A 21,292-nucleotide genomic window follows, 5' to 3' on the forward strand; every position below is an offset into this window, starting at 1 on the left:
TCAGCAAGGCTATAGGAAAAATAACTTTCTTTGCTATTATCAGTTGGAGTTCGGCATTAAAATGTCAAAAAAGTTCCCCTGGAAGTTCAAATCAAAAAAGACTTGACAAGCATAAATGAAGATGAGAACAGTCATTTTGTCCCTCTCCAAACGATTGCTAATTCACGTCATCTGCTAATAAAGTAAGAGCCATTGGGATTTTCGGTTTTGTGGTCTCATGTTGTAGTTTCCGGTTTTTCCCATTTTTAGCATTTAGTTTTTCGGTTTTCTGAAAAAAAAAGAGAGCTGTTTTCGGATTTTGTATCCGATGCGGTTCGCTTTTTCCTATACATGAAGTTCAGTAATTATGCATATCAGCCGCAAGCGCATTCTACACGCGGATGATTCTACAACGTTACTCCCATTTCTCGAATTAGCTTCCATACGCGGGCTCCACTAGCCCTTATATCAATGATAGATCTAGATCTAGTTCTCTTTTAAAACATTGTTTGATCTCTTTGCCTGCGCGGTTTCGTATGAAAAGTGGAGGATTTCCGTTGAATTGTTACTATGACAGATTTTATGCGCACGAATTATTCGCGGAACATGAATTATGCCATGGGATAAACATTTCCAGGAAAACACGACATAAAATTTTCTTGTCGGGGTTTTTCGTTTACAAGAAAATAAAATTTCCAGACAGTTTAGGGATACAAACCAAGAAAATCAGAGAAAACAGGTCAGTTGAATTCTTTTATAACTTTAAAGAATGTAAATGAATGGATCGATCTCAAAATTTGGGTTATTTTCTTCAGTTTGTTTATCTGTCGGTTTAATGCTCAAGTCAGTCGATGTCATGATGTTCGAAATCTTAAGCTAAGGTGTTCTTGGCTAAAGTCCAACACGCTGCAGTTCCCAATTATTTCAATAACGGGATAAAAAGAAGGTAACCTGAAGCGTTGACCAAAGGGGCCTCCAAACGATTTAACATAACCTTTAGGCGTTTTTACCGTGAGGTAAAATTTCAAAAAAAATTCACCGGAATTTGAAGAGAAAAACATCTAATTGTTCGGTTCAACAGACGAGACAAACAAGCGAGATCCGGTGAACAAGTTAGCGCGCACTTAAGCCACGAAAACAAAATAAATGAAGCAACCGTTGCAGTTTCGTTAAGTCAAGGGATATTGAAGTGAAACACAATTGTATCAGATTATTTGATAGCTGTTGCCATTACTGAGGTGGACTCGGCGACTGTGTTATCTCAAGACTGCGATCCAAGGTAAATTCATGTCATTAATCAGACGAGATTAGTTTCTTTAGGTAAAGGTAAAGTTATACCGAATTTGCAGTGTTCCTCAACTGCTTGTGTTTCATTCTTATGTCTCACTTCGGGAGTTAAATGTATGGTAAACGAAGGAAATCACCCATGGCCAAAGTCAACAACAAAGTGAAACTTGGATCGATGTATGGAGACTTGACTGTCAAAAAAGCGTTGACTAAATTCACACACACACTGTCTAGTTAGGTAACTACGAGAAGGACAAAGGCACCGGCACATGTTCGGTTCTTCGAGTACACCAGTCTTCACAGCTAGATCAACCAGTGATCAGTGTTAAAATTGACTAGACAAAACTCCGACAAGAAAGTTAATCGAAGGTTGTGATATGGCAGCACTTAAAATAGTCAGTTGTCTGACGTTGATTCTGAGCCATATTTCAAATTTTGATCATCTATCTAATTTTAAAAACAAAAGAAAGAATCCCTTACCTTGATGGTCGAACGGATAGCGTATCGACGATCTGGTGATTCTTGCCTCCCGTCAGTGTTCCCAGGAAACCCGGAAGTTGAGTCTGCGAACAACTAATATAGTGGCTCACGTAGTTTGCTTGAAAAGTCCCCACTCGTTATTTGTTGCGTTACAGAATGGCGATCTGTTTTGTTTTTGAGCAACGACCTACGTATAACCTTTTCTTTATTCTTGTCTACTCTGTAGTATGCAACACGTCCTGGAGCACCATTAGGTAAAGTTGGTGACAAAGATATTTAACGCTCGAGTTCAATCGATTAATTTGCAGTCATAGCAGACGACGCAACGAGTTTCGAAGCGAAAAAGACCGATAAGTAACACAAGAGGAACAAAATGGCTCACCAAAGACGTGTGGATGTAAGTCAGTGTTGGCTTAACTGCACAATATATCACTGAAAGAAATTATTATAAACATCATTGAATTAATTAGAGCATTATTTGAAAATGCGCGGGAAACATAAATTCTAGATCTAGAAACACATGCGCTCATAAGCAATAAGCACAAACCAAAAACTTTTTGTTACTTTTGTCATGAAAATAAGATGCACGGTTTTTCTATTTCAAATATATACTTGTTTTATTCCCCATGCACCCATATATTTTTAATAAGAACTCTGAATTGGCTTGCTTCCTTGCATGCCTCACACCTGTCAGACCTTTAAGTATATAGGTTCGTGCACGTTGTGTTATGCAGATACAAATCACAGGTCACAGGTTATTGGGACATTCCATTTATAATCCGACCCCCCCCCCCCCCCCCATGGATGAGGTCCATCAGAATTCTACTGGTAGGAATCTTTTTCAAAGGCACCGACAAAAAAGTGAAGGGGTAGGAAAGGTTTTTTCAAAGGGTTCCAACAAAAATCCGACCAGTAGGAATCTAATCATCCATGGGGGTGGGTCGGATTATAAATGGAATGTCCCAGTTTGTTTTACCAATACTGAAACAACCTTAACCCTTAAGAAATGTTAACATTGGGGGAGGGGGGTTCTTGGGTCAATTTTTGCTGGATATCTGCTGCTGGCCTCTCAGAACACATATCCCTTTTTAGTATCACCCAACTGGTGGACTAAAGCAAATCCAGCATTTTGATCGGATACGCTACTAGAGGACTATTACTGTAATAGTCCTCGAGTAGCGAAAAGCTTGACGCTTTCTTTCGTTTTATTCCCAAATAAATATCTTTTCAACTTGCATTTCAAGCTAACTTTATTATTGCCTTTTCTGTCCGATTAGTTAGGTGATACTAAAACAACTAGTATGGCTCACTAAAGACGTGTGGATGTAGTATTAAACAATTAGACCTTTCGCCCGCATTGGGCTATGGGTCAATAGCCCATGAGGCGAAGCAGGAGGCAGGATGTGCATTAGTCCACTAGTTGGGTGATACTAATGTTAAATAGTCGATGGGCAATTATAGACCCCATCTTTATTATTATAGTCATTTTTAGGTAAATGTAATTTTAACAACACCAACTTAGTCACTCTCTGTTTATGCATAAACCTTTCATTAAGCCTTTTAATTGTAATTTCAAAATGGAATGGAATGCAACTAGTAAGCATTAAATTAACACTGCTACAGTTCTTTCTGCAACAAATTTTTTTTACTGCGAATATTTCCAGTTTTAAACCCCGCTAGCCAGAATTTTCTCACCCCTAAAATCTCGACAATTTGCGACCCCATTCCAGTAACTCTGTTAAAAATGCAACCCCATTAAGTATTAGTCATTATCCTGCCTTGAATATGTGACCCCATCCAGCAGCACATCCCCATTATCTCATAAATAGGAGGTACCCCCCCCCCCCCACCTCCCTGGCCCTCCTTGTCATTCAGATCATGTGCGGGATGAAGACCTCTTGCAACCTCACCCCCCACTCATCCACTTTGAACCCAAAAAATTATGCTTTGCTTGCCAAAACGTTTTGTCCTGGGATTCTCGTGAGGCCAACTTGTGGCACTGGTCTAGCCTGAGGTTAGCTTTAATGAATGTTTAGGATACTTTCTGTTTTGGTAAGACAATGACCTGTGACCTGAGTGTGTTTTATATTTGCCAGTTTGTACAGGGGTGGGGATGGAGAGTGGGTGGCTGTGACTTTTAGGGCAGAATAAGGGGGCTGGATATGGTAGAATTAAAAGGTCAACTCATTGTCTCCCAATTTAGTAGCATTCTTCTCTGTAATATTTGGTAGGCCTGTATCGATGCTGCTGTTGAGATCTTTTGTAATTTCTACAAATGCGAATATCCAAAGTGCCAAACTGTAAAACAGGGACTGCAACGCCTACTATGTGACAGATACTGTAATGACATCACTAGCTTCACAGAGAAGTTTGTTCGTCGCACAGAGACTCTGCTCAGGAAATTGCAAAATGAGGTATGGTGTTCATAAGGCACTTTACAAGTGGCCATTTGTCCACAATTAAATTGTTTTTTTTTTTTTTTTTCTAATATCTCTTTGCAGTGCTTTATGGTGCTGCTAGCTGTGACAAAGCTTTATTACATATTGCAGGGTGTTAATGTTCTTTTTGATACACCTCATTATTGGTTGGGTGTATAATTATTTCAGTTTACAAAAATTCAATTCTTGCACAACCAAGAGAGGGATGCAGCTGACAAAACCCTGTGTGTGCTGCATCACCTCATTGTCAATTTTATCGCATTTTAGGGAGTTATACTTTACTGAAATCAGCTGACCTTTTTACCTTGTGAGTAAAATTAATAGATCTAAACTATTGTTGTTTAAGGTGGCTAAATCCAGTTTCAACCCTTCCAAGTAATGCTCTTATTAGAAGGATCAGCACTACAACACTGCATCATGTGTTAGCAATATTATGCTACCAAATGCAACACAGATTATTGCTGAACAAGATACAGTCATTATTGTGACGTAATATCAATGTTATTTTGTCTTTAGTTGCTTATATCTCAAAAACGAACTCCCATTGCATTGCTGTTAAACATGATACAGTGTTGTTAAGCATCATTTGTTCTAACTTAGAGAGTGTCTTCGAAGTGTTGAAACTGTTTTGAGCCACCTTACTTTAGTGCCTTTGGCAGTACTTGCAACAAGAGCCGGGAGATAATAGCTGGAGCTCTGCGCGCGACGCAGAGCACCATTAGTAAGAAAATACATGTATGGTAACCAATCTGTGTGAAAAAATTTGGTTTTGGTCACCATGATACAACCAGACGACCATCCAGCCCTCCATGTATGCCAATGTGACCAGTATCACGCGACCGTTTCACAGGATCAAGTTTAAAGAACCAATTATACTTGTAAACTTGTCTCCAGCTACAATGTAGTTAACAGCGTGCATCTTTGATATTGGACAGCCATGTTATGGTCAATTGACACCTGTCAAAACAAGGTATCTGCTAACCAGTATCACAGGCTCAAGTTTAGAGCTCATCAAAGTCAGCTATTTTTTTTTAAGTTTACCTCTGACCAGATGCTGATAACGAGTTTCAATTGGATCTCAGGCTCAAGCCAGGTTAACTTATTGTAAGAATAAAATACCCAGGAGCTCCCCTTTTCAGCTTGGCTAAATCCATCTATATTAATAGACATTCCCACACCACGCAATGTTTAATTTCCACTCCCTACTGAGCTCAGTACATGAGTTTAGTGGAGCCAAAAATTTAACCTTAGTTTGTGCCCCTCCCTTCCTTTATTTTTCTGGAAATCTAAAATGTAGTAGACAAATGCCCAGCCAGAACCAGGGTACTTTCTGGAAGGAGGAAGGGAGAGGACCCTGGGAATGAGGCTGTAACAATACAATTTAGGTAAATAGTTGGGTTTAAATGAGGATGCTTAAGCCTTGCAACGGTTCCCATTTACAGAAACAGCAAAAACTCCCTTGACGTTGTGTATCTAAACACGTATAAGCTAGCTGCAATCTTGTATGTAAAGCATGTTGATTTACATAGAGCAATTAACTGTATAATAAACCAACCAAGCCTAACTAAAGGAAGCAGCCAACATCTATCTATGATGAAATGGTATATGAAATGAATCATATATGAACTGCGGATATGAAATCAAGTGAAGCTCTGATCTTCGCAGTTATGAGCGCAATTTTTGTAATTGCGTAGAGAAGCCTGAAAAATTCAGGACTTCAACGGGGTTTGAACCCGTGACCTCGCGACCTCGAGGGCTGTTCAAACCCCGTTGAAGTCCTGAATTTTTCAGGCTTCTCTATGCAATTACAAAAATTGCGCTCATAACTGCGAAGATCGGAGCTTCACTTGACAACATCTATCTGTTGGCCATAACAATCCCTCTTCTTTCCCTGTTCTGCTCTACACTATGAAATCAATAATTATTTCATGTAATTTATAGAGTAAATAGAAGAGAAAAACAAAGTAAATTCGATCTCTATCAAAAAACTGATTATCGGTACCTTTTCCCTTCAAATGCTTGTTTCTGTTCAGTCAAACATATTCTTACATTGATCTGATCTAATTAAACTTATAATTTGACTTTTAAGAAAATACTTTAAATAATATTGTCTACATTGTTATTGTTCTGGTCAATCAAGAACTTGAGTTCTGTCAGGTCAATATAATAATAATAATAATAATAATAATAATGATAATAATGATAATAATAATAATAATAATAATATGCTGTTTAATAAAATAACGAGCAGGAGTGTTTCATCAGACTCGGCTTTAGACCTGATAAAACAAAATGTGACTTTATTGAACAGCTTTGAACAGAGAAAGAAAGTCCTTGGTTAATTTTTAATCTAATTTTAGGATTAGCGTTAATCGGCTTTTGAACAACTGGGGTCAGGAGTGTTTTATCCAGTTTTAAAACCTTAACCACAAGGTGAAGCCGAGTGGTTTTAGATCCAATAAAACATGACCTGCAAGTTTATTGAACGGCTTCAAAAATATGCCACAAAAAGTGTACATGTCCCTCTGGAGTCCAGACAATGGTGCAAAATGTGAGGGGAAGATATTAGCATAAAAGGAATTAAACAAGCCAGGCCTCATTTAACTATTCTTTATTTAAATAATTCTAATGACTGGTGTTTTATCGGGTTTAAAGCTCATGCATGTGACATTTTATTGATGTTATGATAAGCTGTTAGACTAATGAATTATTAAATAAATGAGGTTTTGAACAGTTTTTAAAGATTTTATCAGGGCCTGACAGATTGTTTCTCTCATAGCTCGTTAATTATCATTGAATTTTTTAATACTATTTTAAATAATAATTATTGTGATTATTGTCTGTATTGTTTATTGTCTGTCCCTTCTGATAAACCTTCCTGAGTGTCCAAATGTAATACTGTGCTTTTTCCAAACAACAGAACTTTCCTCTTTGCTTGTCCAGTGGCTGTATCATTCTGCACCTAGTTCCACCAGAGCGTAAACTGAATATTGGCGAGTTCTTTTACCAGGTAGTGAATAAAAATCTTTTACTAAGCGAGTTCAAGGTCCATACTTAGATAGCAGGGATGGCAGAGTGCTGAGAGCACTTGTGTGGCCTGGGTTTGATTCCCAGTCTTGGTGTCAGTGAGTCACATGTCTGAAACAAAGGAAAATCAAAATTGAACTGCTTTAAAAAAAATTGAACCAGGAAAAAAATATGAGCTCCAATGACATACCACTGGGGTATATAACCTATGGTCGACCAGCATGCATCCTGTCCAGGGAGAGGTAACATTCAGTAGCAATAATTATTCTCTGCAGTCACTTCATGCTACAGCGACCACTCCAGGCAGGCTTCTTCTGTGTGTGTGACTTTGCCTTTCCAGGGCCAAGGAGACAAAATTATTATTTGAGAGTTTTAGCAGATAAAATAGTAATTGTACATTGTATTAATTTTACGTGAAACAGCAATGACAGGCTACTGCTTATTCCTTACTGTCGTAGCACATTAGAGAACAATAATTAACAACTATTCGCTGAAGTGGAGTCGGCTATTGGCGAAACGGCGAGGTAAATATCCACCACTAGCCACCAACACTGAGGTTAATACCAGCAGTTGTTTTTAGTATAATTATACTTTAATTTAATAAACACTGAGATAGTTGTTTTTACTATATACTTTAATTTAATAAACACTGAGATAATATAGCATAAAAACATGATTTTACCTCATTCATTCCTGCAAAGGTTACCACACAATTACAAATTTTTGGATTCAAGTTCTGCGCAAATTGCTCGGAGGTGAATAGCACTTAAAGGATATCCAGAGTTTGAGTAGCCAATCAGTGTGAGTGTTCAACGCTATCCACTGTTTTAGTATATACTAATTATCACTATTATTACTTTTCTACCCTCCCTGTTAGGTTGGTCACACCACACCTGGTATGTTGGTTGTCAAGTTTGCCAAGTATCAAAACCAGGGAAAGTCAGTGAAAGAGTTACAACGAGCAAGTGTTGAGGAGACAGATTACGACATTGCTTTTACAAAGCAATACTTTGACAATGTGCGGAGAGAGGCAGAACCACTTGGAGATTCATTACTGCGTACTATTGTTGTATTAAGAGATCAAGATTGGTTGGTTCACCTAGAAAATGCAATCCAACACCTGAGAGAAGTAATGAAGACTTAACCTCTTTAACATGTCTAATGTTATTTAGAAACTTAAGTGACATTAATTTCCATAAATTATGATTATAAGAACCTTCAAAACAGAAGGTTTCTCATTGAGTCCCCACCGTCATCAACTTACTCCATCCCCTGGAAGTTGCCACTCGGCATAACTGAATCCCCCGCCTCCCCCACAACAACAACAACAAAACCCACAAGGGTTCCCCCAGGTAATGACAAAGTTAGTAAACCAACTTACTTTATCATAGAATTCAAGTAACACTGAGAGAATTAAGTCTAAAGTCTGAGAGATTTCATCACCCAAGTGCACTTCAGAACATAATATTCAAGTGCTTAGTATCAAAGACACTCCAAAATGATATGTAAAAGGTGTCCAGGGGTTTCAATAGAAGCCGGTTATCAGTGGTATACCGCCGCCTGCTTTGCCTCACACCGCCGGCTAGTTTGCCTTGATTTTCACTAAAAATGCTATCATAAACTTGTCAAACTGCCGCCTTCAATGGGCTATCATGGACAGCTATTTCAGACGTTATTGAAACCCCTGGGTGTCATAAAAAATGTTAATTTTTATTTTGTGCTCCCTGGGCCCACAATATGATCCATTGATAATGATAATAACATCATTTTAACCCATTAATTTTTCTTCTGATGGGATACTAGTCCAACACCGGGTTACCCCCAGCATTTTCGCCGGTACCCATTTATACACCTGGGTGGAGAGACACTGTGAGAGTAAAGTGTCTTGCCCAAGAACACAACAGAATGTCCCTGGCCAGGACCGGAACCCGGACCACTCAATCCGGAGTCAAGCGCACTAACCATGAGGCCAGTCCGCACCTCCCACACTAAATACTGGACAATATTTAAGGACATCAATTTGTTTTTCTGGAGATAAACCCATATTCATGCCATTCTTAGTCACAAAGATACTGTGTTTCAGGCAGAGTATAAATTTTCAAGAATTCAGTTGTGTACTGTGTTGTGCAGCAAAACACCGTAAGCTCTGGAGATGCCAGAAAATTAGTTAAAGTTTTGCTGTTTAAAAAAATAAATTTTGAGTGAATTCTGATTCACTTATTTAATACATTTAATTCATAAAATGAATTACCCATAATTCGGCCAATTCACAACTTCAGAATGTCAGAAGCAAGGACTTGACTTAATAAAATGATCTGTTTTTGTTCTTTACCAGTGCCCTGAAAACAGACAAGGCAGTCTTACATTGAATATACATCTTCCTGTCCAGGAGAGTGAAGAAGATGATTCCACCAGTGAGAATTTGGGACCCAATACACCCTCAGAAAATTATGATTCTAGCTCAGTAGATGACATGTTCTCAAAGGTTTCAACTGATAAGTCCACCTGATCCGGAAAGAGAAGCCCAGAGATCTCTGTTAGGCATCACATTTAAACTCTAACCATAGTTTATAATAATATTATGGCTGCTTGTTGTTAGAACGCTACTAGCAATAGTTTTGGAGTGTAGAGGAAATGGTTCCAGGATACTATGCATTGTCTTACAGATTTAAGACAGCTCCCAGGAAAGAAAGCAGAGCTCTAGATAAAGCTCTTGGCTGGATACCTTAACAAACAAGTGAAACAAAATAGGCTAATAGTTGAGTTTGATTTACTGAGACACTATGCTGGATTCTGTTGAAATAGAGTACCTACGTAGAAAGCCTTAAATAGGGTTTTATTATTATTATTATTATTATTATTATTGTAAAGTTATTATTATTATTATCATAAGTATTATTATTTTTATTAATATAATAGAGAAAAGAGAAGAGCAACATTTACATGTATATGTAGATATATAGCAAAGCATCCTAAGAAAAAGAAAAGATTATTAAATGTTTTTATTTATTTATTTTATTATTTTTATTTGTACCCTTTCCCAGACTCAATCTTGCTACTTGTATTTACAGTGTTCTGGTCTTTAAAGAAATAAACTTTCAAGACGATGTCAAACTAAACACGTCAAAAAATGGTTGATAATTTCCTATTCCTTTGGCATTATGATCGTCAATAATGGCAAATGAGATGACCTTGTATCTGTTGACAAATTCTTTCTCTGTCAACACCTCTTTAAATAGCTGGGCAACGTGACGTGGTGGGTTTCTGAATGCCCCGCAACCAAGTGCTGACAACACCAAGGAGTCATGTCCATAGTGCAATCCTGTTGCAAACATGCACCGCATTTTTTGCTTTGTTTTATCTGCAACTTCTTGGTTGAGCTTTTGTTTGTTGCATGTAAGAGGGGGACTGCAATATGCAGATAATGCAAGAAATGACATAGAAACTGGGTGTGGCAAGAATGCATACCCCTCAGCTTCGGAGGCTCGTATAATGAAGACATTGGTAGAGTAGACACATGAAAATTCTGGCAACCTGTAAGTCCATTTTCTTTCAGGGTCAAATTCTTTGTCAGGGTCAGCTAAATGTTGCACATAATTTGTTCGGCGAAATAAGTTCTCCTCTTGTGCACCAGCTCCCGACAGGTATCCTCCACCTGAGTGGCAGAAAAAAGGATATTAGAGCTGTTGTCAATCCTTTGAAGCTTTAAGGATGATTCAGACACTTCAGTCCTTGCTTATGACTGCAAATGAAACTAGCCTGCAACATTACTTCACTACAAATGTCAAAAATACTTTGGGTTGAACCAGTATATTTCAGTCAACATATGACATCTAAATTCGCACAACATGTATGAAATTGGCTGTTGTTTATGCATGAGAAACAGACATTACCGCTTACTTAACTGCGATCGCATGCCATTAAAAGGGAAGATCAACTTTCCAAAAAGCAATTCTTAGCAAACATTGTTATAGAAAATGAATGAAGGGGTAGTTTCTAAAGAAACTGTGGTGCTGCGTCGGTGGGGAAGTAGTATCACAATTAGAGCTATGTGCCAAAAACGAATCGCACTTGACAAACAAATTCTTCATTGTCGCTCCGAACTTTCCAAAATCTGTCCAGCAATTTTAGTACAATCGATTCGCGCTAAAATCCGACAACTTAATTCTGGACTGTTTGACCATTTACACCAAACCAAGACTCTAAAACTTCAACAATTAATAGGTCCGCAAATTACCGACAACACTACATTGCATAGCCATAATACCGTAATTACAATTCCAGAAAATCTCCCGCTTACTGACCCAGAGAAATCTGTTCTCAGTAAGGGCCTAAATTTTGTCCCTATTACCAAACGCACCAACGAATTTTCTATTAAGCAAGATGTCGAAAAATTCCTTCGCCGCGTTCACTTAAAAGCCTTTTTTCACGACAAAGAGGATGATTCGGACACTTCTAATAAAGATATTTTTGAAACACTTCTAGTTCGCAAATCCAAATGGACTCCCCCAGAGGGACAATTTGCCTCTTTAGATTTTTTCACCAAAAAATGCCGTCACGACATTCACAAACTTAAATTCAATCGCAACACTAAATTTTCCAACCTTTCCTCGGAAGAGTGGGCGGCGCTTAAAAATCTTAGTAAACGCAACGACATAGTTGTCAAATCGGCCGACAAAGGCGGCGCGGTAGTTGTTTGGCGGTCCGACCTTTACCAAAAAGAAGCTTTGCGGCAACTTTCGGATACCTCGTTTTATGCCAAAATCCCTAAAGATCTCACTTCCAAAAATCAAAAAGTTGTCAAAGACACCATTCAAAATCTTATAGTTAATCAAGAATTACCGGACACTGCCACTAATCTCATCATCAACACCCCTAGAACTTCGTGCATTTACTTCTTGCCTAAAATTCACAAACCCAACAACCCAGGTCGCCCTATCGTTTCTGCCTGTAGTTGCCCCACCGAACTCATTTCTAGCTACTTAGACAGGATTATGACGCCTATCGTCAAATCTTTGCCATCATACATTAAAGACAGTACACACGCACTACAAATTTTCCGCGATTTCAATTTCTCCGGCCAAGACAAACTTATTTTCACCATGGACATTACATCTCTATACACAGTCATTCCTAATAGCGAAGGTCTTCAAGCACTTAAACACTTTTTCGATCAACGCACTGTCAAAGAACCTAGCTCGGAAACGCTCCTCCGCCTTGCCGAACTAGTTTTAACGCTTAATTGTTTTTCATTCGCCGGCAACTATTACAAACAAATTAATGGTGTAGCGATGGGCACAAGAATGGGACCTAGCTATGCTAATCTTTTTGTAGGATATGTTGAACACCAATTTTTTAATCAGTACAACGGCCCCAAACCTGAACTCTACGGCCGTTACATCGACGACTGCATCGGCGCTATTTCATCCAGAAGAGAAGAACTCGATCAATTTATAACCTCCGTCAACTCTTTTCATCCGGCTCTTAAATATACCTGGGAAATTTCGGAAACTTCATTGGCTTTTCTAGATATCAAAGTTTCTATTAGAGGCAACGTGCTATGTACTAGTGTGCACTACAAACCTACGGACTCACACAGTTATTTGTTGTATTCATCGTCACATCCATCACATGTCAAGAACTCCATCCCTTATTCTCAATTTCTTAGACTTCGACGTCTATGTAGTGATGACTCCGATTTTTCCAGCAAATCAGAGGAGATGTGCCAGTTCTTCGAAAAACGTGGCTATCCTGTCTCTGTGGTCAAAGCGGGCCATCATCGCGCCCAACAATTTGATCGACAGTCATCACTACAAACGTCACAAAAAGATAAGAATGACAGAATTCCATTCACCCTCACTTTCCATCCTCATAATCACGCAGTCAAAAGCATCATTCTTAGTAATTTTAAATTACTCCAAAATGATCCCGAGACTGGTAGAATCTTTTCGCAACCTCCACTTATTTCATTCAAACGCGACAAAAACGTAGGCAACTTTTTCGTTAGAAGCGCGCTCAAAACTAACGAGCAACCCGGCACTTTCAAATGCGCGCGCTCACGATGCAAAACTTGTCTTTTCATTGTTAACACTAGCAAGATAACGGGACCTAAGCGATCTGTTAAGATCACCGATCGTTTCACATGTACCTCCGCAAATGTCATTTATTGCATAACCTGCACGTTATGCAATAAATTATACATTGGTGAGACAGGTAGACGACTAGGTGACCGATTCCGCGAACACCTTCGCGATGTTGTGAAGAATGACAAGGATGCATCCAAGCCAGTCGCTCGCCATTTTAATCTGCCTAACCACTCCAAAAAACACATGGCTATCTGCGGCCTTTCCCTACATCTAGGTACCACGGAAAGCCGCAAAAATCTGGAACAAAAGTTCATCTTTCAAATCGGCACCCTTAATCCTCACGGTATTAACGAACGCTTTTCATTTAACTAATATATTCCTATTTTTCACGTTGCCATGTTACCACCAATAGCGTAGCTCCTACTCTACTATAAAAACTACACGTAACCCATAATTCCTCGATTCGCTCTGACGCTGACGAAGGGCTAACGCTCGAAACGTCAGCTTTTATAATCTCTGTACGGTGGCCAATTTACATTATCAACTCCGTTGATAAAACCAAATTTTTGTATATTGTTATAGAAAGATACATTTTTATAGAGGTCCACTTCTACCACTTCTTATTATTATCGCATTACTCCGCTAACAGAGAAGGGATTGCTACCGCGTGGTAGCAAGTCTTCTGAGTGACATGTCGGGTACAGGATAAGTCCACATTCTTTGGAATAACTGACTGAGCAGAATGCTTAAAAGCAACTACCCAAGTGTGCTAAATGCTTTGCGACATTTGTTTAACAAGGAGATACAAAACTGAACAAATTTGTCCTGGCTCCACAATTATGAAATTGTATATATGAAACGGTCTACCACAGCTTTTCACTGGGAAAATAATATAATATCATATTTCTTGTGCACTGTTGCGATGGTAGACCATGCTTGGATGGTAGAACCTCAAGGTAATGCCTTTTATATATAAGTACATTATCTTTTAAATTTCTATCACAATTAGGCTGTCATCCCAGGGCTAGTCTTTCATATACCGGATGCGAAATAAGAATGTCCATAAAACAAAACCTAATCAGAAATTGCTAATTGGAATAATAATGGTTCTTTTGTCTTGTGCCATTTTAGTCTGGTATAGTGATACTCACTGTTTATAAACAATAATAAATTATTTTTTTGATATCTAAATTTTGCCAACCACAGAAAAAAAAAACTTTGTTTCGATAGCCAACAGATCTCAGGTTGGCACATTAAAATGACAACAGGTGATGTAACGGTGAGTATCCCTATATGAAAGTTTATTATATACTCAACAAAATATCTTGTTTCTGATTGGCCAACTTAAAGAAAATGTGAAAAACAAAAACACGTTGAAAGCTACATGTACACAGACCTGGTTGAACGTCTGGCAAACATATGCAACTGAAAGAAAACTACACCCAAACCTGGAAGAATACGAGCACTAACAAAGTAGCGCGTTTGAGTATAAATATTGTTGAGAATATAATAAATAAAAAATTGTATGAAATTCCTCGTGCATTTCGTGATTTATGGTCCCTCGTGATTCTTTGAAAGTTCTCAAATTGCACTCGCCTACGGCTCGTGCAATTTTGAGAACTTTTAAAACATCACTCGTGCCCACAAATCACGAAATGCACTCGCGTTCATACAATTTCCTATACATACCCATTATCAAGGATGGTGTTGATATCCTGGGCTAATACATGTAACGGGAAGGGGGGGGGTACTCCCTTATAAGGGCTTAATGGGGACATGCGGCCAGCCAGGGTATGTTTTTGGGGATTTTTGTCTTGAACAGGGTATCGAATTTATCATTTTTTGTGGTAATCAGGGTATCGATTTATCAATTTTTGTCTTAAATTGGGTTAAATGTCTTAAACAGGGTATCAAAAATTGGAATTCTGTTTTAAAATGGGTTGGAAAATCAGCGATATTTGTCTTAAACAGGGTCAGGGTATGAGCGGCCGCGCCGCACCTCCCCACCCAAGGATATATCGAGTACCCTACCCCCCCCCCCCCCTTCCCCCCCCGGGACATGTAGCTCCTATTGTTTCATGTCTCGTCCTACAAAAGCTTCCAACTAATTTGCATGGATTGTGTATTATGGACCTGTACATATTACTGATATTATCATGTTGCATTACGTAGTCTAACTACCTGGTCTGCGCGATGAGGCCATGTTCAACACAGCTGGATTAAATCCCTCGCTCTTCAATTGGCTAGCCACCTCAAGGCAATCAGCATTCACCACCGTTATTGTGGTTTCAAAAACATCATCTTTCACTTTGCGTTTGGGCGGAGACACCTCTTTGTGCAGCACTGTTTTTTGGGCATCTTTTGATACGCTGTTACGGTCAGAAAATGCAACCTCGGTTCCATCTTCTAGTGCATACTTGAAGTTTTTGCAAACTTCGAGCGTTTGGTGCATAATTTCCATTCTGAGCTGTTTGCGATTTCTTGAAGAGTTGAACTCCTTGAGCCATTTTTTGTGGTCGAAAACCGACTTCTCTAAGGTTGTGGCTCGTAGTACCTGTGGAATTGGCATTCCAGAGTGGCAGGCCATAAAAATAATTGCTGAATCAACTTAGCTTTTCTTTTTAGCTTTTGCTGAGGTATTAAAACTTTAAGTACAATTCAGTCAGCGGTCCCTACGTTCAGTCCCAGGTCTCCTAGACTTGACATGCACGTTGCGTGGCCATTTTGTCGCTGTGTTTTGTCATCGAGCTCACCGATTTCAACATGGTATTCTTCGTTTTTTTGTGCGGATTTGTTCTCGTTTATTGTTGTTATCCTATCCCTCATTTTCTTTACTAACTTATCTTTCTTTCTATTAGGGTAAAGACAAAAGGGCGAGGAAGTTCGCTGCTGTGAAGCGGATGATATCGCCGAAGGATATGAGAATGTAAGCTTTTAAAATTCCACCAGGCTTCCATTGCCGCTGTCGTAGATCTATTTTGTAATTTATTTTGAAGTGGGCGTTATTTTTAAGTTAAAAGCCGGGACGTCTGCAGCATTGTTACCATAAACGTGTTCCGTAATGCATGTGTATCGAACCACATATCAAGCATTAATTAATAGACCTTTTTACCGATACGGCGGCCATTTTGATTTCTATTGTTTCGAAAGACATTATGGGATGCTCAGGGGGGAAAATTAATGGGCATCCCATAGTAAGTAGTTGAAACAATAGAAATCAAAATGGCCGCCGTATCTGCAAAAAGGTCTATTGTATCACTGTACATGTATGTCATATTGGTTGACTCGGGAATCTTGGGTGTCTTCTACACTAAAACGATGTAGAAGATTGTCTTTAATATTATTATTATGAGTGTTCACTGTTGTTGTTATTGTTGTCGTTATCATTATTTTTTCTTTAAGCGAATAAAACCGTGTTACAGGCTGGAATCCTTTTTTTTTAAATTTTGTCTTTCAGTCAAAAAAACCAAGAAAAGGAGAAGGAAAAAAGGAAGAAAGAGGAAGAAAAAGCAACCCGCCGCATGTAAGATGAGCCCCAGCGGTTTCAATAACTAGCGACAGCCAACGAAAAGCATTGGCTACTTCATTCAGAGACGTCAGCTACTTTTTCCCTAAATTGAAAATGAAATTGAAGGCAGATTCTTTTACAATGCAACTGGGAAAACCGTGAACACCTGAAATATGTCAGGAATGTTATTTCTGTCTAATCACGTACACTGATGTCATAACCAAAATGTCTCGCATGGATTTCCCAATTTTCTCTGGCCACTGGAGCTCCGCTGGCCACCGGAGCTCGGCTATAATAAAGTCAGTTACTGTACTCAAGCTGGCCTCCAACTTCAGTTCAAACCCCTGAAGTTCCCTGCTGGCAGTTGATAGTACATACTCAAGCAAAATAATGATTTTTCTATGTGGTTTGGAATGTTATGATCTTAGTCTTCCTAAGTTAGAGAATTTTATCCCTTTAATGGAGAGGCTTGACAATATGAAAGTGTGATCACGGTCTCATGTTAACTACCAAGCTTGTGTATGCAACAAAGAAAAATAAATTGTTAATGGTGAGATCTAGAAAGAAGATTGTACATGTAAGGGAAAGAAATGTGCATTTCATCTTGGATTATTACACAGTGTACCTGCATGTGCATGACCTTTTACTCTTTTTTCCATCCTTTACAGAGAGCAAGCCTCATCTGCACTGTTCTTTCAATACAACACTCAGCTTGGGCCACCATTCTATGTCCTGGTTGACACCAATTTCATTAACTTCTCCATTAGGAATAAGCTAGATATTGTGCAGTCCATGATGGACTGCCTATATGCTAAATGTAAGTATTGTAACCTAAACGTAAGTACGGTAAACATAGTGGCTACAAATTGGTAAAATTGCTTCTCTAACCACAGGGCTTTATTGCTACATTGTTTGTACCAAAAAGTCACTTACAGTTTTTGGTTTTGCACTTTCAGTGTAGCCCTACAAACGGCATCTCATACTTGTAGATGTCAAGTTCTTCATAGTGTACCATGTCCATGTAGCCATATTGTTGCTTTAAGAGCTGAGCAGTTATGATGATCTGCACTGGGTTATGAGTTTGAAAAATGATTCCCTATGCATTACTGAACTGCTGTATCAATAAAATAGTATTTATTTTCTTGTGCTGGTATGTGTCTCAAAATTATTAATGTCATTTGTGTTGTTTTTATTTTTTCTCCTCCTAATCTTGACAGGTATTCCTTGCATTACAGACTGTGTAATGGCTGAGCTAGAAAAGCTTGGACGGAAGTTTTGGGTGGCCCTCAAGTATGTACTGTACACTGTAACTTACACTCTTTATTTGCAAGGAGTTGTGCGATACAAGTTCAAGTAACTCTGGCTATTTTAACTGCGATAATTTTAAGACTTGCCATTGGTATACAGGGCTCATGTAGTTTTGAAAAAAAAAAGGGTTATTCTTTAAATTTTGTGTAACTTTGAATATGATAGAGTAGAAGGAAACAATTTTCATTATCGTTATTTCCAAAGACTTTGGTACATATATCTTCCTTTTTTAAGAACACTTTGTAAAATTAATTCAAAGAGGAACAGCTTTACATGAAGGCACTTGAATCCACATCTCAAGGAACACAAGAACTCGTCTTTGTTGTTTGGAAGACATATCACAAGAAGCACTGCTTTGTCCTAAATGAAGAAGCAAGTGTGATTCATATGTTTACCATAAATTTTTATGTCCAAACTGAGACCCTGTCTCGATGTACACTGTCCTTCAGTTTTAAATTATATTTTTACATTAATTTTGTTTTCAATCCCCTCCCCTTACATACATGTATTTACATAATTTTTCTTAGTATGCTTTTATCATTTTACTTCGTATTTTCACTCTGAACATTGGACTTGATAATGGCCAAAGGAAGGTAAAAAAATCTTTTGAAGTTTACAGTTATTTTTGACACTAGGAGCAGTATTGTGTTTTAAAATTCCTTTCTGATAATTGTTGACTCAGAGGTGGAAGTAAGCTAAGATGAAATTAGGGAGCATTTTATGGATGGTCAAATGCAAGTGTGGATTTTTTTAAGGGGGTGGGTGGGGGGTCACAATGGCTACTAGGAAGTGTAGTTTTAAGAATAAAGCAACATATCGTAGATTACTTTCCGGGAGTGGGTCCTTACACAATCCTTAACCCATTGACTCCTGAACCACCCATCCCCTGGAAGTTGACACTCGACATAACTGATTTCCCCCACACAAAAAAAAATCTAGTAGGGTTCCCTCAAGTAACGACATTGGTAAACCAACTTTCCCTTTGGAATTATAGTAAAAAGGAATGAATGTCAAAAGTCTGAGAGATTTCATCATCCATGGGGAAGAACAAAAGATTCAAGTGCTTAGCACCTATTGATTTTGTCAAAGATACTGTCAAAATACTTTCTGAAAGGTTTCCTGAAAAAATGTTAATTTTTAGAGTGTACTTTATGCCCCTTGGCCCACCACCTGATCCAATGGTAATGATGCTAACATCATTTTAACCCATTGACCCCTGAACTGGCCCCTGTTGACAAGTAAAATCTTCTGGCATTAGGCAAAGAAAAATCTATAAGTATCACTCTCAGGTGGGTAAGAGTCAAAGGGGACAGAGTTTTTGAGTGGTCCTAGATGTTGTTAACCCATCCATGCCTGAAGCAGCTCCCTTTGACAATTAAAATCATCTGGCTTTAGACAGAGTAAAATCTCACAAGTCTCACTCATAGGAGTCAGTAGATGCATTTACATCAATGATGCATGAAAGTTCCTTTTTTTTTTGTCCCAACAGGATGGCAAAAGATCCTCGTTTTGATCGTCTTCCATGCATGCACAAGGGAACCTATGCTGACGACTGTATTGTTAACAGAATACAGCAGGTGAACATTGCTGCAGAAAACCATTTTGTTGTTGCTTGTTGATCAAAAATTGTTTAACTCATTGACCCTCAGGTGCCCTAGAATGCCCCCAGTTGACGCGTCAAATCGTCTGGCGTAAGACCGAGTAAAATCTATTGGGTCTCACTCCCAGGCGTCAGTGGTTTAATTATCAGTACAGTTCTAGTTATGTTCAAGACATAATTTTACACAAATGATAGATTCTACTCCGTCTAATGCCAGTCGACTTTACTCTTCAATGGAGAGTGCTTCAGGAGTTTCATTCAAATGTACGTGTACATGTACATGTAGTAAGACTACAGCGTAGTTGTATTTAGAGCAGTTTTCAATTGAGTGTCGAAAGTACATGTAACTAGCAAATTGCTTTGGTTTTGCATTGCTTCACTCAGCGATTGGTTCAAAGTTCTTGCGCCATTTTTTCATCCAATCAGAAGTGAAACCAAAATCAATCGCGGCTAGCGCATGCACATTTTCCCGCGCTTTGTGTCAGGTACGTGTAATTACTTTGCGTTTTGATTGGTTTACTGGATTGTCTCCATCCTTTTTGAATGGCCAAAGTAATAACTTTGGTTTAATTTGGTTTTACGACACTCGATTGAAACTTGCTCTAAAAAATAATCTAATATTAGTAATAATTATTTATAACGTTACATTCTGATGAAGTCAATGGTCTGAGTGGTATATATGCACATACACTTATTCTGTATCTTGGGAGCACGCTCCACAGTGGATTTGTAAATATTTATATATTTTTTCCCTTAATTTCCAATCTGATGTGAATCATTGATTGTTGAACTGCAGATAATAAAAAGGAAAAAGAGGCTGTACAGATACAAAAACCTCAACTATTATTTTTTTAAATTGTTTTAGCACAAGTGTTACATTGTAGCCACATGTGACAGGGACTTGAAAAGGAGAATTCGTAAGGTTCCTGGAGTGCCCATCATGTACATTTCACATCACAGGTACATTGTACAGCATAAACCTGTTTGCATCGCACCTTTATGCAGGTTTCGTACGCGTTTTGAAAACCCTTCAAAACCCTTGAATTTTGAGAGTACATTTTCAAGGCCTTGAAAGTCCTTGAAAATCTGTGCTCTTCTTTCCTGGTCCTTGACAGTCCTTGTATTTTTTCTGACCCGCAATTTTGATCTTTGAAAACTTCAGTAGAAATAACCAGGTACATCTGTACTCAAGTCATGTCATACAAACGCGACGAGCTGTGGGGTCGAGAATGGTTACCAGTGCCTTTGCATCATTTTTACGCATGTACGTTGTGGAAAATGAGCAAGAATTGTGCTGTCAGACTATTTCCATGGGTAAATTCTTCGACGTAAAAAAGAGGTCCTTGAAATTTCCAAATATACATGTAACCCTTGAAAGTCCTTGAAAAGCCTTGAATGTTTGGTCTGAAAAAGTGTACGAACCCTTTTTATGCATTCATCCAGGAAGAAGCCCCCATTGATGGGTAAAATCATCTGACGTTAGACAGAGCAAAATCTGTAGATTGAAAGGGTTGAAGTATTCATCCCCGAGGCAGCCCACATTGATTAGTATCGTATGGCGCCTTAGAGGGGGCTACAG

The 21,292-nt window shown here is 38.6% G+C and overlaps 4 protein-coding genes across 6 annotated transcripts in view; 2 read left to right on the forward strand and 2 right to left on the reverse strand.

The window, feature by feature from the left end:
- The window catches only part of LOC137979671 (uncharacterized), a 43,377-nt gene extending 41,402 nt beyond the window's left edge, over positions 1-1,975 (reverse strand). The window contains exon 1 of the mRNA XM_068826983.1: positions 1,747-1,975. The gene's annotated coding sequence lies outside the window, so the exon portion shown is untranslated. The remainder of the gene's footprint in view (positions 1-1,746) is intronic.
- LOC137979676 (uncharacterized) lies at positions 644-10,224 on the forward strand. Of its 2 annotated transcripts, none has more exons than XM_068826988.1 (6): positions 644-718; positions 2,055-2,143; positions 3,978-4,160; positions 7,105-7,194; positions 8,089-8,340; positions 9,547-10,224. In XM_068826988.1, the coding sequence occupies exons 2-6, from the start codon at positions 2,120-2,122 to the stop codon at positions 9,718-9,720; spliced, it is 723 nt and encodes a 240-aa protein (XP_068683089.1). In that variant the 5' UTR covers positions 644-718; positions 2,055-2,119; the 3' UTR covers positions 9,721-10,224. The 2 variants fall into 2 exon arrangements, with proteins under 2 accessions (XP_068683089.1, XP_068683088.1); XM_068826987.1 differs by lacking the exon at positions 644-718 and adding an exon at positions 905-1,258.
- On the reverse strand, positions 10,209-15,928 carry LOC137979675 (uncharacterized). Its single transcript, XM_068826986.1, has 2 exons — positions 15,479-15,928; positions 10,209-10,866 (listed from the first exon to the last, which is right to left on the reverse strand). The coding sequence occupies exons 1-2, from the start codon at positions 15,882-15,884 to the stop codon at positions 10,310-10,312; spliced, it is 963 nt and encodes a 320-aa protein (XP_068683087.1). The 5' UTR covers positions 15,885-15,928; the 3' UTR covers positions 10,209-10,309.
- A 52-nt stretch (positions 15,929-15,980) lies between these two features.
- The window catches only part of LOC137979677 (rRNA-processing protein FCF1 homolog), a 26,062-nt gene continuing 20,750 nt past the window's right edge, over positions 15,981-21,292 (forward strand). The window contains exons 1-7 of one of the 2 annotated variants that reach the window (XM_068826990.1): positions 15,981-16,063; positions 16,156-16,223; positions 16,755-16,820; positions 17,474-17,622; positions 18,023-18,095; positions 19,603-19,690; positions 20,579-20,673. In XM_068826990.1, the coding sequence (XP_068683091.1) occupies positions 16,061-16,063; positions 16,156-16,223; positions 16,755-16,820; positions 17,474-17,622; positions 18,023-18,095; positions 19,603-19,690; positions 20,579-20,673 (542 nt within the window). In that variant the 5' untranslated portion in view covers positions 15,981-16,060. The remainder of the gene's footprint in view (positions 16,064-16,155; positions 16,224-16,754; positions 16,821-17,473; positions 17,623-18,022; positions 18,096-19,602; positions 19,691-20,578; positions 20,674-21,292) is intronic. The other variant, XM_068826991.1, reaches the window with a different exon arrangement.

Source organism: Montipora foliosa, chromosome 12 (genome assembly GCF_036669935.1).
Source record: "Montipora foliosa isolate CH-2021 chromosome 12, ASM3666993v2, whole genome shotgun sequence".
NCBI lineage: Eukaryota > Metazoa > Cnidaria > Anthozoa > Scleractinia > Acroporidae > Montipora > Montipora foliosa.

Coding starts and splice junctions, on each gene's coding strand:
- LOC137979676 (XM_068826988.1), top strand. CDS start 2,120: ATGGCTCACCAAAGACGTGTGGAT. Junction 2,144..3,977: donor CTCACCAAAGACGTGTGGAT/GTAAGTCAGTGT, acceptor AATATTTGGTAG/GCCTGTATCGATGCTGCTGT. Junction 7,195..8,088: donor TTGGCGAGTTCTTTTACCAG/GTAGTGAATAAA, acceptor CCTCCCTGTTAG/GTTGGTCACACCACACCTGG.
- LOC137979675 (XM_068826986.1), bottom strand. CDS start 15,884: ATGGCCTGCCACTCTGGAATGCCAATTCCACAGGTACTACGAGCCACA. Junction 10,867..15,478: donor GGCCTCATCGCGCAGACCAG/GTAGTTAGACTA, acceptor TCTGCCACTCAG/GTGGAGGATACCTGTCGGGA.